This window comes from Sphaerodactylus townsendi, linkage group LG05 (assembly GCF_021028975.2).
Source record: "Sphaerodactylus townsendi isolate TG3544 linkage group LG05, MPM_Stown_v2.3, whole genome shotgun sequence".
In the NCBI taxonomy this organism is placed as follows: domain Eukaryota; kingdom Metazoa; phylum Chordata; class Lepidosauria; order Squamata; family Sphaerodactylidae; genus Sphaerodactylus; species Sphaerodactylus townsendi.
In genome coordinates, this window is record NC_059429.1 from 95,843,858 (window position 1) to 95,866,510 (window position 22,653).

General features: G+C 41.4%; 1 protein-coding gene across 6 annotated transcripts in view; it reads right to left on the reverse strand.

Moving 5' to 3' along the window:
• The window catches only part of TRIM33 (tripartite motif containing 33), a 90,137-nt gene extending 68,310 nt beyond the window's left edge, over positions 1-21,827 (reverse strand). For 4 of the 6 annotated variants that reach the window (XM_048499032.1, XM_048499031.1, XM_048499029.1 and 1 more), the window contains exon 1: positions 21,211-21,825. In XM_048499032.1, the coding sequence (XP_048354989.1) occupies positions 21,211-21,712 (502 nt within the window). In that variant the 5' untranslated portion in view covers positions 21,713-21,825. Of the gene's footprint in view, positions 1-21,210 lie in introns of all 6 variants that reach the window. The other 2 variants (XM_048499028.1, XM_048499030.1) reach the window with 2 other exon arrangements.
• Between the last annotated feature and the right edge of the window lie 826 nt (positions 21,828-22,653).

The window sequence follows — 22,653 nt, forward strand, 5'->3', positions numbered from 1 at the left end:
AAACTTCCCTATATATCTAATTTTTAACATGACCTCATCTGAGGCCCCTTAAGTTCAGAGACTAGAAACATGAAAAGGCAAGATAGATAAGCCCCAGGTTTGCAGAAAAATCTGAAAATTTTAAATTTTTAAGACAGTGATGCCTCCACCCATTCTGCCAATCGTTGAGGTACCTAGCAGTGCAGTATCAAAATGAGGAGCCCATTCTCTGCATTGGCTAGTGAACCCACAAGGACTTAGTAAAAGTTTGTCTAGATTTGCACTCACCAAATCAGCCATACATAATACCTTTTTCACACCCTTCCTAAAGTGAACACAATAACCCTGCCCTGGAGAGCATTCCCATCTTCAGACCTGGACTATACTCCCCTGCAGAGACAAAGGACTTATTAATGTTCTTGCCAGTATAGTACTAACCCATGAAATTCTTTCTCTGACTAATCTCTCACTAAGGACCATCTTATTAACATTGACATTGTTATCTTATTAGAACTGTAATTGTTATGGAAACTGCAATTTCCTCAGTTTCTTCCCTGTTTCACTCCTAAACTTGGCCCATCAAGCTAATGTCTCAGCCCATTAGATTAATGACCCAACACATGATGTTTGCCTCTGATCTTTCACTGGAAAGGTAGGACTCCTCTTTATCCAGGAAGATTAAGCATGGCTAGAGGGCTCAATTTTCCCTACAACATAGACCTTCACCCAACACTCAGTGTCTTGACTGCTGGCCTGGCCACACTGTTCTGCCCAGTACTTCTGAGCCAGCAAATGGTTCAGTTGCTGATGCATGCCACTTGCTTTCTACCCTGCTTCCTTGGATCCCAGTGCAGGTCACTGGACTCTGCTTCTTGGACCCAAAGCAACTTCAGGATTTAGTACAGTAGTACCCCCTAAGAATCCCACCAATTCCTCTGCTATTCCCAATCTATCCCCCTTTATATCTTAGGGCTGTGTGTGGGCTCTGCTGCTTTGACTAATGTGTGCTTGTGTATCCCTACTATCCCTAAATACATTAATAAAACTTTATTTTGCTCTCCTGTAGAATTTCTTACAAAAGCTTGTCATGGTATGCATAGGCAACAAAGACGCTGAGCTTACCTGACCTTTTGCCAAGCCAACAGTCTGACTCACTAATTCCCCACTCTAAGGTCCTTCCCTCATGGGCCAATAAACACGGATTAAGGGCGGGATGGGGGGAACTTTGCATGGATCCCGCTCCTGAAGCAAGTCCATCCCAGGTTCCCCTCCCAACCCGGTTTCACAAGAATTGTGATTTCTGCAATGTTTTTGTTTTAATGCATCTCACAGTTGTAGCCGAGTAAAAGGCCGCGGCTGCAAGGCGCGTTATGCAGCTGCGTTTTTTGTGTTTGTATCCCTCCCAGGTCTCATCTGCAGAGCCACGTAAGCACTGCGGGCTCCAGCAAGGCTCTGGGGGAGCATGTGTGCCTGCCTGCGGGCTGCGCATCAGAGGAAGTTAAGTTTTTTTAAAGTTTTTTTAAAGTGCCTCCTTGCAAAGGTACGCACCCCAGCTGATGTGCTGGCTGTTCATGGGACGACCCGGTCTAAATTTGCTGTGCAGAAAGGGTCTAAAAGGGAGAGACTACCACCACTTCTGGTAACAACCCTCCTCCCGCAAAAAACCAGAATAATACAAGCAGCATTTGTTGCTTTTGGTCCCTATTGTGGAAATAATTAGGGTATAAATAGGGCTACCACCATCCGAATGGCGATCTCCACTTATTACAGTTGATCTCCAGAAAACCAAGATCAGTTCCCCTGGAGAAAATGGCTGCTTTGGAGGGTAGACCCTGTGGCAATATGCCCTGGTAAGATCCCTTCCCACCCCAAACACTACCCTCCCTGGATCCACCCCCAAATTCTCCAAGCATATCTATTGGAGTGTAAGATGAAAGGAGAAAAGGAAACAGGGAACGGTAAGTATATGGGCATTCAATGGAACAGGGGGACACACACCAAGGTATAATGTCAAATTATAATTTACATCCACAAAATATTATACCTATAGTTCAAACTGCATTTAAAGAAAATGCTATGATATATCAATGTATTTAATTCTTAAGTCTGGAGTCAGGGCCCTGGAAAAACAAGACAGCTCCTTCTACAAAACTGAGATAAGGTGGATAAAAGTCAATGCCCTTTTTAAAAAAATTAAAAATGCATTTTACAAATTAAAATCAATGTTTTTAATTTAAATTGGATTTAACTATCTAAAGATAGTTTAAATAGTTTCCAATTTACGATACATTAACTGTCATAAAATAAGGATTAATTTTTAATTATGTAGTGTAAGACTTGTATATTTATGCAATGTTTGAATTTGTTTGGTAAATTAATTCCATTAATCCAGAAGTTTCTGTAAGATTCTTTTGGGTAGTTTTTCCATCTAGAAGTTATTATCACACATGCCTGGTTCTGCAGTGCTCAAAACGTTAAGTTTGTGTCTGCAGAGATAACATGCTTCTTCTCCACAGTAAAAGTATTATAAAATAAACATATAGAGATGGGGAGGGGGGAGAGACCTTAATCCATTGTTCCTTTGCAAATATATGAACACAGAATCAACCCCTTACATCTACTGCTACAGTGCAACATGTTCAATTAATAGAAGATTGTTTGGAGTGAAATAGATTTGCACAAGGAGCTAAGTGTGATGAGAGAAAGGCAAGCAGTAAAACTTAAAGTGAAGCATTTTGAGCAGAATATTCCATAAGTTTTGGGGTCTTTGTGAATACAGCCTGAGGCTTATATATTATTTTTATGGCAATATGCCATAAAAGAGACCAAGTTTGGAAATATTTTAATGAAGTTCCTCTATCTATAGGTAAGGCAGGCATTATTCTAAAAATGAAACCTTCATCAAGCTTATACCAGCAAGAATGAATCTATATGTAGAAAACTATGATTTAAATCAAATCCACTCTGGGTACGGTCAAGGTTTGCAGAAAAATAATGATGTTACTACGGCTTGACAAACCATGACCACCTGTATACATCCGAATCCACAAATTATGGAGTGCTAAGCACAGAATCAATGCAGAACCTATGGCATGATTCTGCTATCTATAAAGAGTCCAATAAGGAAAGATTTCTGTTCTTGCAGGAAATCACAGTTTGTGACCATATTTGAGCCACACTTTATAGTTTCTTCATTTGTAATTTATACATTTAGAATATTTATATACTGCCTCTTCAGAGGCTTGCTTGAGATGGTCTACAGTTAGAAACCACAGCAAAAAACACAAGCCACTAACAAACAAAAACCATTAGACATCAGAAGTATAGAAACTATCCACAAAACAGCAGACAATTACACACTTAATTAAAAGCCTGGGCAAAGAGATGTGTTTTAGCTGGCACCTAAATGAAAGTAAAGTAGGTGTCAAGTGAACTTCCCTACAAACAAATTAGGATTTCAAACTGGGGAGGGGGTAGAGGCAATAGATGGAGTGTGCCAAAAAGCCTGATCTAGCTCTCTTGAACTCTCTGGTAAATGGAATGCTGCTCTACAAAGGAATGAAATTCTTCAGACAAGGTTCTACATTGCCTCCAGGTTTACAGCAGAAGTCTGTAAACATAGCAAAGTGCCCAATTAATCTACTACACTCACTTCTGTGTGCTTCCTCAGACAGTGTCCTATTTCTCCTCCACACTGATGCTGCACTAATAGTTAGCCTCTGAGTCAAGTATTTCATTTCCCCTGTCCTCCATTTCCTATCACAACTCTGAATAGCTACTGCATCTGCTTCCTTATGAAGAGGGCCTTTTCCAGCTGCCTTCCTGCTCTGGAAAGCAGGATCGGCCTCTGTTCCTTGCAGAGGATAGTCAGAGACTTGAGATGGTCTCACTGTTGCCCCCAGACAGAGCAGTGCAAGCAGCAGAGATTCTTTGGTTTCCTCTCGCTCTCTAATTTGAGAGATAAAAGTAGAAATAAAAATTGATGAAGTGAAAACAAGGAGAGAAGAGAATAATCTGCCTAAAAACAGCTAAGATGCCCTTTCCCTAAGAGTGAGAATGGAAGGTTTGAGACATCTTTCTTGTGCAGTTAGATTTATCTGGGCTTCTATAGGGGACCCCTTGTTGTTGGCCAGATACAGTATAGAATTAGGATCCATAATTGCACTGAACCAGAATTAGGATCCATAATTGCACTGAACCAGAAGTGCAAGACCTCGCTTCCTATTGACGGATTTGGATTTTTTGAAAAGTAGTAACAGAAAGGTGGAAATGTTCAAAAATGGTCATAAGAAAGAAGAGAATGTACCTGGTGAGATAAAGGGTGTTTGGGGGTGGGGTGATCTACGCTAAACGGTTATTAGCAAAGGACAGGGGGTGATAGCCCCTCATGCGTTTATGACTGAATCTCCTGGGAAGTTTTCGCTGAAGGAGATTCTGAGAGTCTTGATGAGTACTCTGCAAAATTAGGTCCTTGTTTATAGCTATGGATGTGAGGAACTCAGGAGGGACAAACAAAGAGCCTTGATTAATGTTCTCCTGGAACAGTCAGTCTACTTCCTCTTGAAAACCCCTAGGGGAATTCCTACCTTAATCCAGAGACCTTGCTTTAATAGCAAAACAGATGGATTTCATCCCCGCTTCTTTGAAAGGTCAACGGAACTCAGGGATCAAAAATACAAAGCGGGGGATTCATACACCACTATCCATTATTCCTATGGTCCCTTGAAGATAGTTTCAGAGGACAGCCATATTGGTCTGCAGTAGAAAAGCAAGATTCAAGTCCAGTACCACTTTCCAGACCAATAAGATTTTTGTGGTATGAGCTTTCCAGAATCAAAGCTGCCAGGGACAGAAACACATCTTACTGTGACATACTTCTGAAGATGCCAGCCATAGATACAGGCGAAACATTAGGAGCAAAAACAACCAGACCATGGCCAGCCACACAGGCCAGAAATGCATCAAAGTTGCCTTCATCAAATTTCTGACTAAGGGAGCTCTGACTCACAAAATCTCATACCCTGAAAACCTTATTGGACTCTACGATGCTACTGGACTCAAATCTAAATGATCCCTGATTTTTTTAAAATTAGATTTGCCTTTTTGCATGACCACATCTCACATTGTGCTTCCTGAAAATTAACATGATGAATACAGTACCAATCAAATTGGTTTCTGATAAAGTTACAACTTTCAGGTAATTAATCCTAGAAACCTCATACGATTATATCATATCACATCCCTGTAAGAGTTAAGTCTCATTAAGTAAGCCACATTAACTGGATGTTTTGATTTGTTAATCGTAACATTGTAAAAGAATGTTTTGTTAATAGTTACATTGAAATTCATTCAACTTTTAGAATAGACTCTGAAGTATTTAAACAGAAAATAAAATGGAATGACAGACCTTTCTAGTTTTGCTTACTAAATAGAAATCAAATATTTGAACATGCTAAATCAGATACAATCCACAAACATTTTCCAACACCCCCCCCCAACAACTGTTGACACTGAGAGAACGCATGATTTTTACACAATTCTCACATATTTTCTGTACATACTGTAATAATTCACAGTAAGTTTTGGCAGTTTTAAAAAGATCCACACCAGAAAAGATGAAGGCAAATTACTGTCATAATTTGAGCTATTCTCCCAAGACCATTTCAATTACACCGCACATCTGACGAAGAAAACTCTGACCATCAAAAGCTCATAGCCCAACAATCTCTTGTTGGTCTCTAAGGTACTACTAGACTCAAATCTATTTCTTCTACTGAAACTACAGATCTTATGAACCCTAGGGCTTTAGATGGGACCAAAAGGCTTGTTAATAAATTAAGGTTGTTAATAAAGTAATAACTTAATTTTACATAAACACTGCCACCAATTCCACTTGATAACTTTATTCCTATTTTACCAAATTAGACATTCTTATTGAAAAGTTACACTATTATGATAAAAAATGAAAAGCAACAGGAAGGAAAGACAAACCACACAGTTCTAAGAACACTTTCCTGGGAGCAAGCCCCAAAGAACAGGCTTGAGTAGGATTCTGAGTAGACCTGCTAAAGATGGCTCTCGGTTTGAAATGCCCATCTGACTACAAAATGCCACACATTATTATTAGTTGAAAATTTGGTTTCAAAATAGTGCATCAAATTTTATCTGAACACAATAAAGTGATACACCTCCCAAGTTCTAAAAATGCTCAGTTGTGACCTCAATTTAAAATACTGCAAAGGCCACTTGCATTGCCTAATTTTGTACCTCCAGCTGATGCTGCTGTTTCACTGCAAGCAAGAATATTGTCTAGAAGTTCACAAGATCAAAGACAAAAAGATTATATTAGGCAAAAGGCTCACTGCATCACACATGATTCTGCACAGTAAGGAGTATATACAGCTCTAGTAACTGGAAGTCTTGTTTGTTTATCATTTACTACTTCATTTATAGCACACCTTTCTCCTAAAGACTTGTCACTGTCAACAGTGGGAATTGCGCAAAACACTGCTGTTCATAAACAAAATCACTGCACAAGGCATTTTTTCATTGAACTCAAAGAAGAACTCTGCAACTCACAGCTTGGATATTGATGCAACTTGAATGATCATTTCCTACTGATTTTACAGTTTACTGAAAGAGAAAACTCTATGTGACAACCTTGAATGCTACTGCCAATCAAAGTAGGGAATACTTGTCCTTGACAAGTATAAGGCATGTTCATGTGTATTTGTACATACTGCCTACACAAACCAGAACCACAGACTATTTTATTTCAAGTATAGTTGATTGAGAGCCAGTGTGATGCAGTGGTTAAGAGTGGAACACTCTAGAGAATCAGGTTGAGAAATTCCCCACTCCTCCATATGAAGCCTGCTGGGTGACCTTTGGCTAGTCACAGTTCTTTCAGAACTCTCTCAGGCCACATGAAGGCAGGAAATACCAAACCACTTTTAAACATCTCTTGCCTTAAAAACCCTATGGGGTTGCCCTGAGTTAGCTATAACTTGATAGCACTTTCCACTGCAACCATACTTTTTTATTGTGTTATGAATATCTATATATATAAAAAGCTAACAGTGTTTTTGTTGATGACAGTATACCTCAGTAACTGCTGGGCCAATTCCTCTGAAAATTCCCAGCCACTATAGTCAGCCAGGTGAGAGTGTTTTTAGATGTTCACATACCTGAAATTTCACACCTGGCCCAGGTAAAACGCCTTTTTCCTGGCGCTCCATGGTGAAGGACATGCCTCTGTGTAACTGTCACCCTTTAGGAAATGTTTCGTGGGGTTAAGCTTAGAATGTTCACCAGATGGCCAGGATATGGCGAGCAGTGGAAACAGTACACAGGCCAGTGGTGGCGAACCTTTGGCACAGGTGCCAGAGGTGGCACTCAGAGCCCTCTCTGTGGGCACGCACAAAAAGAGTTCATCATGTGGGGGGGAAATCGCCCCCCACCCACCCACACATCTAGGCTGGCCAAATGGGGTCAAATGCTGGGCTCGATTATTAGCATTAAACCCAAGACCTAGTTTTGGGGAAAGCAGTGTAGGTAACCCTGTTGAGCGCTGTTAAACCCCAATGATTTTCATGCAAAGAACCAAAGCTGCATCCTTACCTGGGGAGTAAGCTCTTGATTTCCTGCTTCGACAATGGGGCTTGCTTCTCGAGTGAAACCTCCTCCTAGGGTCGAAGTGATTAAAACCGGGTGTGGTAAGGAGTTGCAATGGTTGCTTCCAAAGCAAGGCCATCGACTCACCACCAAGTCCTTACACCTGAGTAATGCATGCCTCGGAGCCAACCTTTTTTTCTAAACTAAAACCTCAGTATTCAGGTTAAATTGCCGTGTTGGTACTTTGCAATAAATAAGTGGGTTTTGGGTTGCAATTTGGGCACCTCGGCTCCTAACTAAAAGGTCTCGGCCATCACTGACATAGGCAGTAACTCGAGTGGAAGTGAAACACATACACACGAGGAGGAGGAGGAGGAGGAGGAGGAGGAGGAGGAGGAGTTTGGATTTATATCCCCCCTTTCTCTCCTGAAGGAGACTCAAAGGGGCTTAAAACCTCCTTGCCCTTCCCCCCTCACAACAAACACCCTAGGAGATGGGTGGGGCGCAGAGAGCTCCGAAAATCTGTGACTATCCCAAGGTCACACAGCTGATGTGTGTGGGAGTGCACAGGCTAATCTGAATTCCCCAGATAAGCCTCCACAACTCAAGCTGCAGAGCTGGAAATCAAACCCAGTTCCTCCAGATCAGAGTGCACCTGCTCTTAGCCACTATGCCACTGCTGCTCCCAAAAGGCTATGCTGGGGATCATTGGACCTGCAAGGACATCTGTGTGGGTTGCGGACTGTGATGAGAAGGACAATTGCCACAGCAACGCGTGGCCGGGCCCCGCTAGTCTTTAGTAAAAGTCTAGAAAAAAAGAAATCTATTCCACATGCTCAGTTCAGAACATAAGTTTCGTTATCCATTGTGAAGAAAGTGTATCTATTCCTATAAATTTACTTAAAAGATCATTTATCTTGTATATTGGGTCTTTTATGAGGAAACCATTTGGTTTTGCTAGGTGATTTACAATGCAACCATTTGGCCTCACTAAAGTTGTAAACTGTGCTTGTGTTTATTTTTTAGATAATGGAACTGCCTTTAAAAGGCTACATTATAAACCAGGCAGATTGATTGATTGATTGATTGATTGATTGATTAAATTTATAGCCCGTCCTATCCCCGCAGGGCTCAGGGCGGGTCACAACATAAAAATATACAATCAATAAAACTATTAAAATAGCAATACAAATATTAAAACAGTAAAAAATTCCAACACCTGATAAACAACAACAGATGGTTATAGATAGTACCGATCCCTGTCACCACTTCTCCCATTTCCCTGCCCACCCACCCCCACCCCAAACAAAAGGAGATGATCTTACATGATTCAATCAACTGGCTAAATGGGAAAGCCTGGTAGAACAGACAAGTCTTGCAGGCCCTGTGGAATTGCAACAGCTCCCACAGTGCCCTAACCTCACCTGGTAGCCTTTTTCCACCACTTTGGAGGCCCTGCGGCTGTTGTCTCTTGGGCCAGGGATCATCAAAAAGTTCCATTCCAACTAACAGAGGGGCCTTTGAGGGCAATAGGGGAAGATGTGATCTTAAAGATATTGGACCGAGTATAAATTTACTAAATAAATAACACAAGATATTTAAGTCTGTAAATGAAAGAGTAGATCTCTGTAGGGGTATCCCAAAACAAAAACATAAAGAGAAAGTCACTATAATTGTAATTTTATAGGATACAAAACAGAAAAGAAAGAAGATAGGGCTTAATTTCCAAGAATGCTCAAGTGGGGGTCATCTCATCATCTAGAACAGGGGTAGGGAACCTGCAGCTCTCCAGATGTTCAGGAACTACAATTCCCATCAGCCCCTACCTGGCCATGCTGACAGAGGCTGATGGGAATTGTAGTTCCTGAACATCTGGAGAGCCGCAGGTTCCCTACCCCTGATCTAGAAGATCTGACTCTGTTCGACACCCAAATGCTTAATTACTGATCAAAGATATTAGATGAGCCAATTCTATAAAACTCCTGACACCACTTTAGATAGATTCAAAAAGGATTCTTAAGATTTTCTTGTTGTTGTTCTTGCCTTTATTCTTACTATTCTTCTGCCTTAGGCTGAATAGCCTTGTTTGGTATTGTTTTTTATGCTTGGAAAGGTCTGGAGCTGAGAGAGAACTGATTTTATTATTTATTTTTCTTTCTTTTTTAAATAAAATTTTAAAATCTCAAACACTTGAGAGTTTCTGGATAAAGAACCCTGGTTTTGGCACGTCACTGGTAAGGTAGCCGGCCTTGGGCAACCTTTCACACCCATTTATGAGCAACTAAGCTGTATTGAGGGGTCCAGGTTACTTGGGCTCCATAGTATAGAATCTGGAACTCAGCTCCCGAAGGGAGCTAAATCGAAGAGGGGAAACAAGAACAAGACGTAATCTTTGAATCTAAAGTTCTGCTATGAACAAGTTATTGTCATAAAATATGTTACCACCCAACCCCTTGAACAAAAACACGGGTGCTTTAAGTTTAGGTTATAAGCTAGTTATTTGTTCTGACCACAACCAGGGTTACCCCTGTATTTCTATATTGCAACTTGTTGTTGTGTTAATAAAATTATGAGAAACTGTGGAAGAGACAGCAGGATTAGATCAAGTGGTAGCAATAATTAGAAAGTAAGATAATTAAAATATGAAACATTTCTGAACTTTGGGGCTACCTTGACAAAGTTTATCAAGGCTTAAATATTTTTTAATAAGATACATGGGGAAAAGTAAACAATTGGGTTTTTTAATTTTTATTAGATTCAATATCCAACCCTTTTCTAGCACAAGGCTGGGCTCAGAGCAGCTAACAAATTTAAAATTATTTCATTCATATCCAGTAGCAAAATATATGTGTGTGTATGTGCGCACATGTGTGTGTTTTCAGTAAATAATTCAATAAACCTATTTGAACCCATCAGAATTATTGAAACAACCTATCCAATTTATGACATCTCCTTTCCTAATTCAAAATTTTCTTAATAAAAAGAGAAGGGAAGGGAAAAAACGGGGGCAGGGAGGTTTGGGAGGCCAGCAACATTGGAATAAACCATAGCTACCTCAGCCAAAGGCCCAGTGAAATATCTCTGTCTTACAGGTCCTAGGGAACTACTGTCTCAGCAGAAGGGAGTTCTACCAGCTTGGGGGCAGGACCAGAAAATATCTGGCTAGCCAGACACCTTTGGGGTTAAGGACTGCCAATAGGTTACTTCCAGGGGATCATAATGTCCTTTGCATGTGGTATGGGGGGAGATGGACCCAAAAATACAATTGTGTGGTATGATAGAATTTTATTAATTTACAACCCTAAATTTATATACAAAGTAACTTCTCAATGCAGGTTGACCAGTGAAAAAGGTGAATGCTGTCCTCCCTATTATCAAAGGAGCTGACTTTCTGAAGGAAGTAAACAGGAGTTTAATAGCAAATTAAAGACTAACAAAATTTTATTCCAGTACAAGCGTTCATGGCCTAGAGTCCACTTCTTTAAATGCATTAAGTGTATCCTCACTAGGGTTCTATTTTAGGTAGGTGGTATGAAAAAGCAAACAGTTGTGTCACGTGCCATAAAATGCAAATAGTACAGGGTGAATGATTTTTTGTCATCAAGTCACATCTGACTTCTGGCAATCCCAGTGGAGTTTTCAAGGCAAGAAATTTCAGAGGTGGTTTGCCACTGAAGGCTCTGCACCACACCCTTGGAGATCTCCCATCCAAATACTTGCCATGATCAACCCTGCTTAGTTTTTGAGAATGGACAAGCTCAAACTAGCCTGGGCCACCCAGGTCAGGGCAAATTATAACTACAGAGTCAAATATTAAAAAAATTACCCATTAATTAGTTACACGCCACTAGTTAACATCTATAACAGTGGTTCTCAACCTGGGGGTCGGGACCCCTTTGGGGGTCGAATGACCCTTTCACAGGGATCGCCTAAGACTCTCTGCATCAGTGTTCTCCATCTGTAAAATGGATAAATGTTAGGGTTGGGGGTCACCACAACATGAGGAACTGTATTAAAGGGTCGCGGCATTAGGAAGGCTGGGAACCACTGATCTATAATGAACTAGGAAATCCCAGATTTGTTAAATGGTTAACACCAAGGGATGTATGATGAAAGATTATGATTGCAGGGGAAATAACTCCTGCTGCTAGATTTTAGAAGTTGAGGAGGGACATAAGCATTTCTCCTAAACCTCTGTATGAAAAATGCAACAATACCTTGCAGCATAAAATCCAGATATACATCAGTCACAAATGACAACCACAGAATGAGACAAACAGCAGAAAAACGAGACCAGCAACAAGTACACAGCAGAGGAAAATATTAACATGTTGGACCAATCAGAAATACATGAGCAAGGAGCAAACTTCATAAGATAATGTTTGAAAGTTTTGGTGCAATCCATTAGCATTAATAAGATGTGAATTTAAGAAAACAGATTATGTTTTTGCCATCTGCTATTCACCCACGTTGTACATTGTAGGTAAATACATGTGGCCAAGACAGAAATACACAAGACTGCCACTTCTATTGCTGTAACCTATCCATGTGTAATTTCCAGCTGTGCTTCCCCAGGCAGACATAGCAATGCTCTCCAGCAGTTGGCTGTATTTTTTTCCACCAGAAGGAAGGCAAGAGTAGGATGGGGGTAAACACATGGAGGATAACAGCTGCAAGATCCCCCCCTCATGCTGTGTTTCCTAGGGCAGACAAAAGCAGAGAAACTCTTCAGCTATGCTTTCTCTCACCCTCACCCCATCCAGAAAGAGGGGAACATGTGATGGCATGGGAGAGAAAGCTAAGAGATCTGTGCTAAGCTGGAAAACTGCAACTGCAATATTGGCCTGCAAGTCAATAGTGGCCTTAAATAAATGGTTTATATAGTCATAGGACATTTAACAAAAGGTTTACATAATACCAAGAAGAACAGCAATAAATTTTATATTTTGTATCTCTGAAACACCAAAACCAAGAAGCGACCCATCCAGGAAGACAAACTTCATTTGTAAAATCTGCAATATGCATAATGCAATGAATGAGCCATCTATAAATACTGTACTTTGTTACACCATTCACTAGAATCAAACACTGACAAGAGCACAAACTTTTAAATATCTCAATGAAAAGCTGATTAGGTACGGAAGTCTAGATTTACAACGTTCTTTGGATCGTTCACAAACAAAAAATCGAATCACAGCAACAAAATGGCTTTAAATTAGTTCAAATTGACTGCCAAGACTAATGCTTTTCTTGCATCCTTGCCATAATTTTAAAAGGGAAAAAAACACACTTGGGGTGGCAAAATAACAACAGCATAATAAAAAGGTTTTACAAAGTTGTAAACGGGCTGAGTTGGGAAATTTCCCACAGTTTGGTCAGACAAGTTCAGGAATTGCACACTTTAAAAAAACCCAAAAATCCTAGACTCTGGAGATTTTTGAGTGTGCCCTCATTTCCCTGAAACCCAAAATCTTCCTGGGAAAAGGTGCATTTGCATACCTCTGTCTGAATTAAGATTAGACCAAAAAAAATTAAACTATAAGCCCATGCAGAATTACTTTTTATGTTTTCAGCTGTAAAAGCTGTAACAAAGTTAACATTTGATTCAAAATAATCTGAGCTATGCAAATTATGAGCTAAACGAATTCATGTAATAACACAATTTCATAGTTCAACATCACTACCGATTATTATTACAGCCACAGCCTTATTGGAACAAGTGTCACTACCACTGCTTAAATGCTAGCATCCAAATGGGCCAGAGGAGCCAGCCTCAACAAACTCTGATTCTTGCAAGCCGATTCTTGCAATTCAGCTGTTCCCAGCCTTTCTGGTATTGTCACCCACAAGTCCAAAATTGTTATAAATACTCTTAGTCACCCGCTCTATTGGGTTCTCAAGAGACTCTCTGCAACCTGCCCTATCAGGTTCAGCAGAAACAAATAATTGAACCCACTGGCCAGAATTCAAAGCAGCTTTATTAATAAAGAGAGCAGAGCAGGTGGTGTTTCCTGTTCTACTTGAAGCAGCATAGAGATTACAGCCGTTTATATTTCCCTTATCTCCCGTGGTGTAATGGTCCCTCTCCTTTCTATTTGCTGAGAAATCAGGAGGTACAACTTTCTGGAACACCTATTACATATCAAAACCCCTACCCCACATGTAGCAAGCCCCCTCTCCAGTTACATACAATCCGAAGACCATTATCAACACCCCTTATTCATACCGGGGCGTAAAAGTTAATATGCATTAGCTTACTATGCATGCCTCTTTTACGCGACCTCCTGCCCTCTACTTGCGGTTTATGTATACTCAGCTTTGTGGCTTTCATTAAAACTCACATACTGGTTTTTGCCTATATACCTCCTTTTTATCATCTGTTCTTATCTTGCAGTTGGAAACTTCTGAACAAAAAATAGTCTGTTAAAAAACCTTTAACTCTTTTAGAACAAACTTAATTGATATAGCGAACCATGCAGATTGGGCCCAAAGTTTTTTGGTATCTTGGGCAAATAATGACCTTAGCACACATCTAGTTCAGCACACCATTTTCTACAGCAGTTAACTAGATGTTTTTGAGTAACCAACAAGGATCATAAAAGTGGCATTCTGACATATACAGCCTCAGCATATAGAGCAGGGTCTAGACCAGGGGTAGGGAACCTGCGGCTCTCCAGATGTTCAGGAACTACAATTCCCATCAGCCCCTACCAGCATGGCCAATTGGCCATGCTGACAGAGGCTGATGGGAATTGTAGTTCCTGAACATCTGGAGAGCCACAGGTTCCCTACCCCTGGTCTAGAACCTGCGGCTCGCCAGATGTTCATGAACTACAATTCCCATCAGTCCCTGCCAGGATGGCCATGAATATCTGGAGAGCCGCAGGTTCCAGACCCCTGATATAGAGGTTACATTTCTGCCTTTGACCTCCCTCTCTTCCACTATTCCCTCTAATGAATCCAAGAAACTCAGTCCAATAATCACCGGAACATGCTGCAATGAGGAAAAAAATACCAACTAATGTCTGAAATGGAAGATAATGTCAGATTTGAGACCAGTAGGACCTCAGGATATAAGCTTAAATACAAAAGAGAATGATGTAAAGCACAGAGGTGGCCACTGGGGAGGAATACCAGATGCAGGCAATGACAAACCACCCCTGAATGTATCTTGCCTTGAAAACGCTATGAGGTCACCAGAGGTCAGTTGGAACTTGATGGCAAAAAACCCTGCCGAACACTTTATATTACTCTTGAAATAACTTAACTTTTTCTGAAACATTTCCCACTCCATACAATGTTAATGAATGCTGATGACTCCCTCTCAAACAACCACAGATTAATAACTAGATTAATTTTGCAGTTACCAGATCTTTAACAACTACCTTACACAGACCTGACAACAAGGTCTACATTACACATTCTTGCAAACAATAAAACTACACAATCAGGCTTGCTGCTTCTACACTGGGTTTAAACTACATCTAGAAACAAATTTACTAAACTATGAAAGACGAGCTGGACAACTGGTTTATACAATATACTACTGTATATACTGCTACAGATAAGCCGAAGTTCCTTTTCTAGCCCTGTTTCTAAGCGGCTGGAAAAATGCTCCCCCTCAGTTTACATACACGAAGTCACTGCTTACCAGTCTGGCTCTTCTAGGCCCTTTCTGTTGAGGCTGGGGGGCGTGGTTGGGACTCCACCTCCCCTGGTGGCTGCACAAGCCGCTTGTTCGCTGCCCTCCTCGGGAGGGGTGAAGGGGAACCCCACTGGTTGGCTTCCTTTGAAACTCCAGTTGGAGGTGGAGAGGCCCTTACCTGGGCAGTGACTCCCCCTGATGTCATTGCCCAAATAAGGAGCTCCCTCTGCCTCCCGGCTTCCCACCTTCGGCTTATACACGAGTCAATACATTTTCCTAGGTTTTGGTAATAAAATTAGGTGCCTCGGCTTATACACGAGTCGGCTTATACACGAGTATATACAGTACATCTTTCCTCAAGTCTCACATTCTCCTATATCAGGTTTTTTCCTCACTCAGTTGTCTTGAACAGTTCTCATATTATACTTAATTCAGTAACACCAAGATCTGTTTGCAGCATGCTGAACTCCATAACAGGAGACTGTGCTATGCTGCTTCAAATCTACAAAGAATACAAGGAAAAATCTCCCATAATTTCTACGTAAAGGCGAGTCAAAACAGACACGTTTTGTCTGCCACAGAAGTGCAGCATTATTGCACATCCACAAGTAGGCAATTACCTCCTATGCCACTAATAAAAATGTTCTTCCTTCAAGTCAAGAGTTGGCAATTTTGTGGCTAGAAAATACAAAGTCATTACTGATCTGCCAGGCTAGTTATTGTAAGAACATTCCAATACCAGACTAGTTATTATAACAGCATTCCAATGCCTAACTTTATTAGAACCATGATCACAAAAAAAGAGGCAACCTCTTTCCCCTCCTTTCCAATAGTTTTCACATCACAGCAAGCCAACTGCAAACAGCTACAACACTACTATGTGAAGTTTTTCCTGATAGATGGCACATAAAATTTAACAGTGGCAGCCTCTTCCATTTCTGCTCTCCATGTCTGAAAAAGCAACAAATGTTGAGTTTCTGCCCATTACACAGCTCTTGGGGACACAACCACTGCCAGGCAGGAGAAAAAGGAGCTACCCTATATTCCATACAAGTTCTATATTTCATTATAGACAAATTGTTGGTCTGCATTGAGGGACTTATGCTGTGACTCAACCCTCTTAATGGGCCTCAAAGGATGCAACCTCAAACCTTGGTTAATAACCTCTGGCCATCCAAATCATTGGCGCTGAACCTATGTGCCTAACCATTTAACTCTGAGATATACACTCTGCCTTGAAAGAAACCTGCAATGAAACAGACATTAGATCTCAATGTATCAAGTTCCAGGCATTGCAACTAGCTCAAATCCATAACAGCATATTTGTCTAGCTACTATGCCCAATGGAATTAATTTATCATGAACTCCAAACACACTGGTTGGAACCTCTGAATACATTCTAGAAATCTCAGCTTTCCCTTTCTTTAAAGCTTCTAATTCACATGGTCACAATTTGCTAACATAACAATCGTATCAAAAATTTTAACACAGACAAAACATGCTCTTATCAGCAGTCACCAGCATAATTTGTAGCTTACTTCCCCACCCATTAAATTCCCAGTTCAAATCACATCTCTGCCACGAACTCACTAAACAACCTCAAATAACTCTTTCTCGGCTCCCATTTACAACAGGAAGATAAAACTAGAGGGTATTGTTGGGATAATCCCTACAGTTTTGCCACATTTGGAAAATGCTTAGAGAAATGCAAAAAGTCTTCATCCAAACATTCAATGTTTTACATTTTTAATACTAATTATGATCATGACAGTGATCACAATGCCTAATAGCTAATATATGGCATACTTGCACCTCATTAAAATTACATTAGTATCCATTCCAGCTTATTTGGATAACAGCAAAGAACTTGGATCAATTTGAATGACCAAATTACTTAGAAAGCAGGGACCATTTCACTTAATGTCAATGTTTTCTTAAAAATTAATAAGAGTAGGCTAAAATAATGATAATATAACTTATGATCAGGCTGCATGAAACATATTTCATATGAAATTTTCATTCATAACCACTGCGAGAAAACACATGAAAATTCCACACATCTTTCATGCAATATACTAAACACAAGAAAGAGACACACAATTGCCAAGCATGTATACAGCAGCCAACTGAACGAAAGACAAATGAAAACAGAATGCAACCATTGGAGACCCACCTACTTTACAATGTGGGGAAAAACAACAAGGCAAAGCCAGGAACTTGGTCACTCCCCAGTACTCAGCTCCCTTCCTTTTGCCTGACAGAGAAGAGACTGACTTCATGGGGAAATGTTATCCAGTCCAGTCACTGTTCATACAGACTTGATCCGAACCCAGTAGCAGTCACAACCATAAGCAAGAGGGGACCTCTGACCTCCCCCTTCCAGGCTCTTGCTCCCATCCTCCCTTCTTTGTGTATTTCCCTCTCAACAAGAGACTACACAAGGACTTGTGTTCTTGTGTAGCCTGAACAATCTGTGAGTTCAAGTGGGCTGGAGTTATTATCTAAAAGGAATCCTTCTCCTCTGAAGATCAACATTTTGGTTTCTAAAAGAGCACTTCATACCACTAAGCATCTAATAAAGCAGGAAACAATTTACAAAAAAGGGAAATACAGTAAAGATGGCTAGAGAAAACAAACACAACATAGTGTAAGCTACTTAACTTGCACTCTGCTGAACATCACCCCTCCCTCCATTTGAGTGATGGGTCAGTCTCTACCCACTTTTGAGGCTCATTCCCCTGAAGTTCTAAAACTCAACTATACTGACAAAGAATTGTCCACGCTGGGGTGGATAAAGAGTAGACAAAGGACATATGGTCACACAACCATATATCATGGATTACAGTCTAGGAGTCAACCCATGGTTGGTCAATGACAACTGAGGAGTTTATTCTCCAGTTCCCACCACAAAACTTAATAGAGCATCTAGAAGCCATAGGAAAAAAAGGTTTGGCATGAGGTAGCGCCATTCTAATTTGACAGAGCCCCAAATGATGGCTGTCAGTGATAGTTATGAGTGGAACATGACATGCAGCCCCTCACAGATCAATCCTTTCACCAACAAACTGTATTATCTGTGTAGATCCTTTGGTGGACATCATCTGGAGTCTGGTTGTCACTGATATATGGATAACTCCCAACTGTATATCACTTTAACTAAGTGACCAGAAGTGGCATTCTTGGTGCAAAGCAATGCCTGGAAACAGTGATCAAATAGTTAAAGGAAAACAAGTTGAAAATAAATGCAGGAAATATGAATGTAAAAGGAAAAAGGCCAACTGCATGGGGTTACCAATACCCAAGCAGAACTGGAGTAGTTTAGGTGATAAATCCCTTTGCAACAGGAAATATGAGTCAAAGGCAATAGTGCTTGCAACAGGAGGAGAGGTGTGCTAAGTGGATGGAACAGTCCTTCAGTGCCAGGTGAAAGAGACAGTTTGTAAATTAAGGGCATTAAAAGATTATATTAGACTACCAGTTGTAGTAAATGCAACAGGATGACAAGGATATAACGCATCATGACAGGTAAGATTCAAACCACCGATGAGGGTCAATGTTATACATTTTTTGTCTAAGTATATGTAAAGATAAGTGTAAGATGGAGTATATTAGCCCAGGAAAACAGGAATAGTATTTTAGGGTTAATGTGTCGATTAGAAAAATCTATTAATGTAACAGGGCTTATCATGAGGGAAATGTAAGGAGAAATTGAAGAACTACATCAAGATACATTACAAAACAGATTAGCTATAGACTGTTTACTGGCTGCAAAAGGAGGACTTTGTCAGATTTTGAAAGGAAGGGCCCGTAAAATTACTTATCATAGTTTAAATAAAACAATTGAGGGAAAATTACAAGATTCATTGATTATGGAGACTCATAATATAAGAAAAGAATGGAGTTGATGGGACTGGCTTACCAGGAATAAAAAACACGGTTTAAAAAAAGTGGGGATTGAGATAAATGATAAATATGTTTTCTACTAGGAATGAGATGAGTCATAAGGGAGGATGCTTGTGACAGGACAAGATAAGACCGCTGGATAACTAGGCTGAAGGGCAAGGCTTGTAACAGACTGTAAGTATGGCGCATGCTTAACAGGCTAATTCATATTAACTTTTCCTGCTGCTCTGACAACAAACTGAACATACAGGAAGAATATGGGAGGGGCAACATATTAAGGAGGAACATGTAAATAGGTGGACTGGAAAGTTATGATTCTTAGCCAATGGTGTGGTGAATTCATGAGAAGGGAACAAATATGCTGAGGATATACTGTTTCAGTGGTGTCTGCCCACGTGGGGCAGCTCCCCTTTCTTTGCTACTTAAAACTCTCTTCTATTGGCTTGATATTTGGTAGAGAAATATTGCGCACCACAAGAGTTTCAAGTATATTTTAATTGTATATATTTATATTTTACAAGCTATCTTGGATACAGTAAAAAAGATATAATTTAAAAATATAAACAATTCAACAAAAATATTCCTAGTTATAGATTAGATGCCTTCTAACTACACACACACACACACATTTTGGTCACGGGGCAATCTGTCTCAAATAGGATCCATCAAAGGAAAGGTGATAGCAAGCAGACACTTTACAGCCCCTGCCAGGGTTTTCCCAAGTCATGCATCACACTAAAAATGCCACCACTTTCCCTATAGCACAGCTGGGGATACAATTCTCCTTTCAGCAAATAAACTTGTAGCATCAGAGTAACCCATATTTAACATCCAAAACTTCTGTCTCTAACATTCGCAAAGCAAAGAATTGTCATGCATTTCTCAGATCACTGGATGAAACACAAAATATATTTATTTTATTTATTTATTTATTATTAAATTTATACACCGCCCTCCCCCTAAGGGCTCAGGGCGGTTTACAACATAAAAGATAATACACTTTAAAATACAATATGTAATCATAAAAATAAACAACAGCAGCAGCTCAGAAAAATAGATGGCATCCATATGCCTAGGGCAGTCTGGTTACCACCACCCAAAACCTATCCACTGCATTTCCCCCATCCTTCCAATATTCAGCTGATGATAAAATTATCTTGCTTTCATTCCTAAGCTCCGATGGGTTGCTCTAGAGTGAATCCATAGAAAATAACAGAGTAGAGTCAGGTGCAGCAGACAGAAAGCCAGAACGATCATCCATTCAAGATCTACACCAAAATAGAAGTGGCTGGGAATTGGGCAGAAGAAAGAAGGTAGGCTAAGAGACTGATCTATAGCTGTGCTAAAACTGAAGCTATATCCATGGTACGAAGTTAGTAGATTTTTATTAACTAACTTGTTGAGGAGAAATGTTCATCTTTGAATACCATGTTAGAAATATTTTTTTACATTTTTGCATTCATGGCAGGCAAGAGAACAACCAGTGAACTTTGCTAGATCCACATGCAATTAATATTGAGCACGTCAGCAAACATCCACATCTCTCACCTCAGTTTTTCTAAGGTACTACTTTTATGACTGGCTACGCATGCAAAACAGCCTTCATGCAGCATGCTCCTAAGTTGCATAGAGTCACTGCTTTAGTACAGGGTTTGAAACTAGCCAAGTTTTATTTTTAACAAAGTATGGAATGACATTTTCAACAAACCACAGTATTATCTCCTGTGTACTCAAGGTGATCTATGAAATTTCAAATGTCAGGAACTGATGCCCAAAGCCAGTTTCTGGGTTGCATGTCTAGCAGCAAAGCATTCTACAGACAGACTGAACAAGGTAATCTCCTCTCCGAACCTGTGCAAGCACCTTAATGATGCACTATGTCCAGCCTCACGTATCAATCTTTCCCAATGCTCCTCCACTACAGCTGTTCCAAGTACAGCAGTATTCATCTCTGTGCCAACGGCATCTAATAACCTACCTGTCTCCCTTCAGGTGCACTCCTCGCACCCTCCTCTCCAACAGCTCTGGCCTTCCCACCCACTGCCCGTGCCCCGAGTCTTCCCACTCACCCTGCTGGATGTCCCCGTTGGCGCCGCCGGGCACGGGCACGTTCAGCTGGCGTTCAGGTTCCGGCAAGCAACGGCGGCAAAAGGAGTGCAAGCACGGCAGCAGCTTGGGCTCGGCCTCCCGGCTCTGCAGACTCTGCGTGCATTCTGTGCAGGTGTCCAGGAGAGACAGCGGGCCCGGCGCGGCGCTGGACAGGGCAGGGGGCGCTGGGCTCGGGCCCAGAGGCGCCGGCACCGTGCCGGAGACCGAGCCTCCACTCACGACTACCGGCGCCGCGGCCTCCGCCTCCCCCGGGCCCTTGTCCGCAGCCAGGACCACCGCGGCGGGGCTCTCCCTCTCGTCGGGAGGGGCGGGCGCCGGAGGGGGCGGGGACACCACTGTCGCCGCGGAGGTGACAACGACAGCGGCTGTAGCGGCGGAGAGTTCGGGGCAACCCCCAGCCGGTGCAGCCTCCCCAGCCCCCTCCCCGCCACCACCGCCTCCTCCGCCTTTGTTTTCCGCCATATTTCCTCCTTTGAACCCGACTCCCCGCTTTGCTCACGTATAGGTCCGCGCATGCGTTCCCACGCACGGCATCACCCAGCGCGCGCGTCACCGTTGCACATCTGGCGCGAGGAGGAAGCTAGGAAGGCGGATGAGGGGCGGGGCCAAAAGCGCGCGCACTTCCAGGTTAAAAAAGAGAAGGGAGGGTCCAGAGAAAAGAAACCAAACGCGATGCGGAAAGGGATAACGCAGCCATGAAAGGACGTGCACGGTCTGTAGGGGGCGCGCACGTAGGCATCAAAGTCAGAGGGGGACCTACGCATGCGCAGAAGCGATACGGCGTTCGAAGCGTGGGAGACGTCGCAGCGGTGGTGGTTGATGAGTGGAGGGAGATTCGGTCATTCGGGTACCTGCTGGGAGGTTACAGCAATGGGAAATAAAAGAATAATAATAATTTTTTTAAAAATCTGCTTGGTATGGTTGGGGAATCATGAGTCTCAAATACCTGTTTAGGAGGGGCTCGCTTCAGCTGGGTGTGCACACTAGAAGAAATAGTAGTGGCAGGTTATGTGAAAATCCAAAATGAAGGAAAGGATTGTATGGCTTGATGTAAGAACAAGATTGGGAAAAAAACAAAAAAGATGCATGACAATAAAAGCTAATCTGCCTTCAATATCGGGATATATCTCTATTTACCTCCTTCCTTTCCCTCCCCCTGTTACAGAGGCATTGTTTTGGAGGAGTAGATATATGATACACGTTTTTCATATAAATGTCTTGCAGCAGAACCTATAGAGTGCACTACAGTCTAATACTTTTAATGTGGTGCACTGTTGGCCTTTGAGATTGCATTGCAGCGTTGGGTGTGCTGATACTAAAACCACCATTCATCTAAGAAACTTCATTCTTAAGTTTTGGTGCTAATAATACAGGCATGATTTCAGCTGATTGACTCTTTGTAA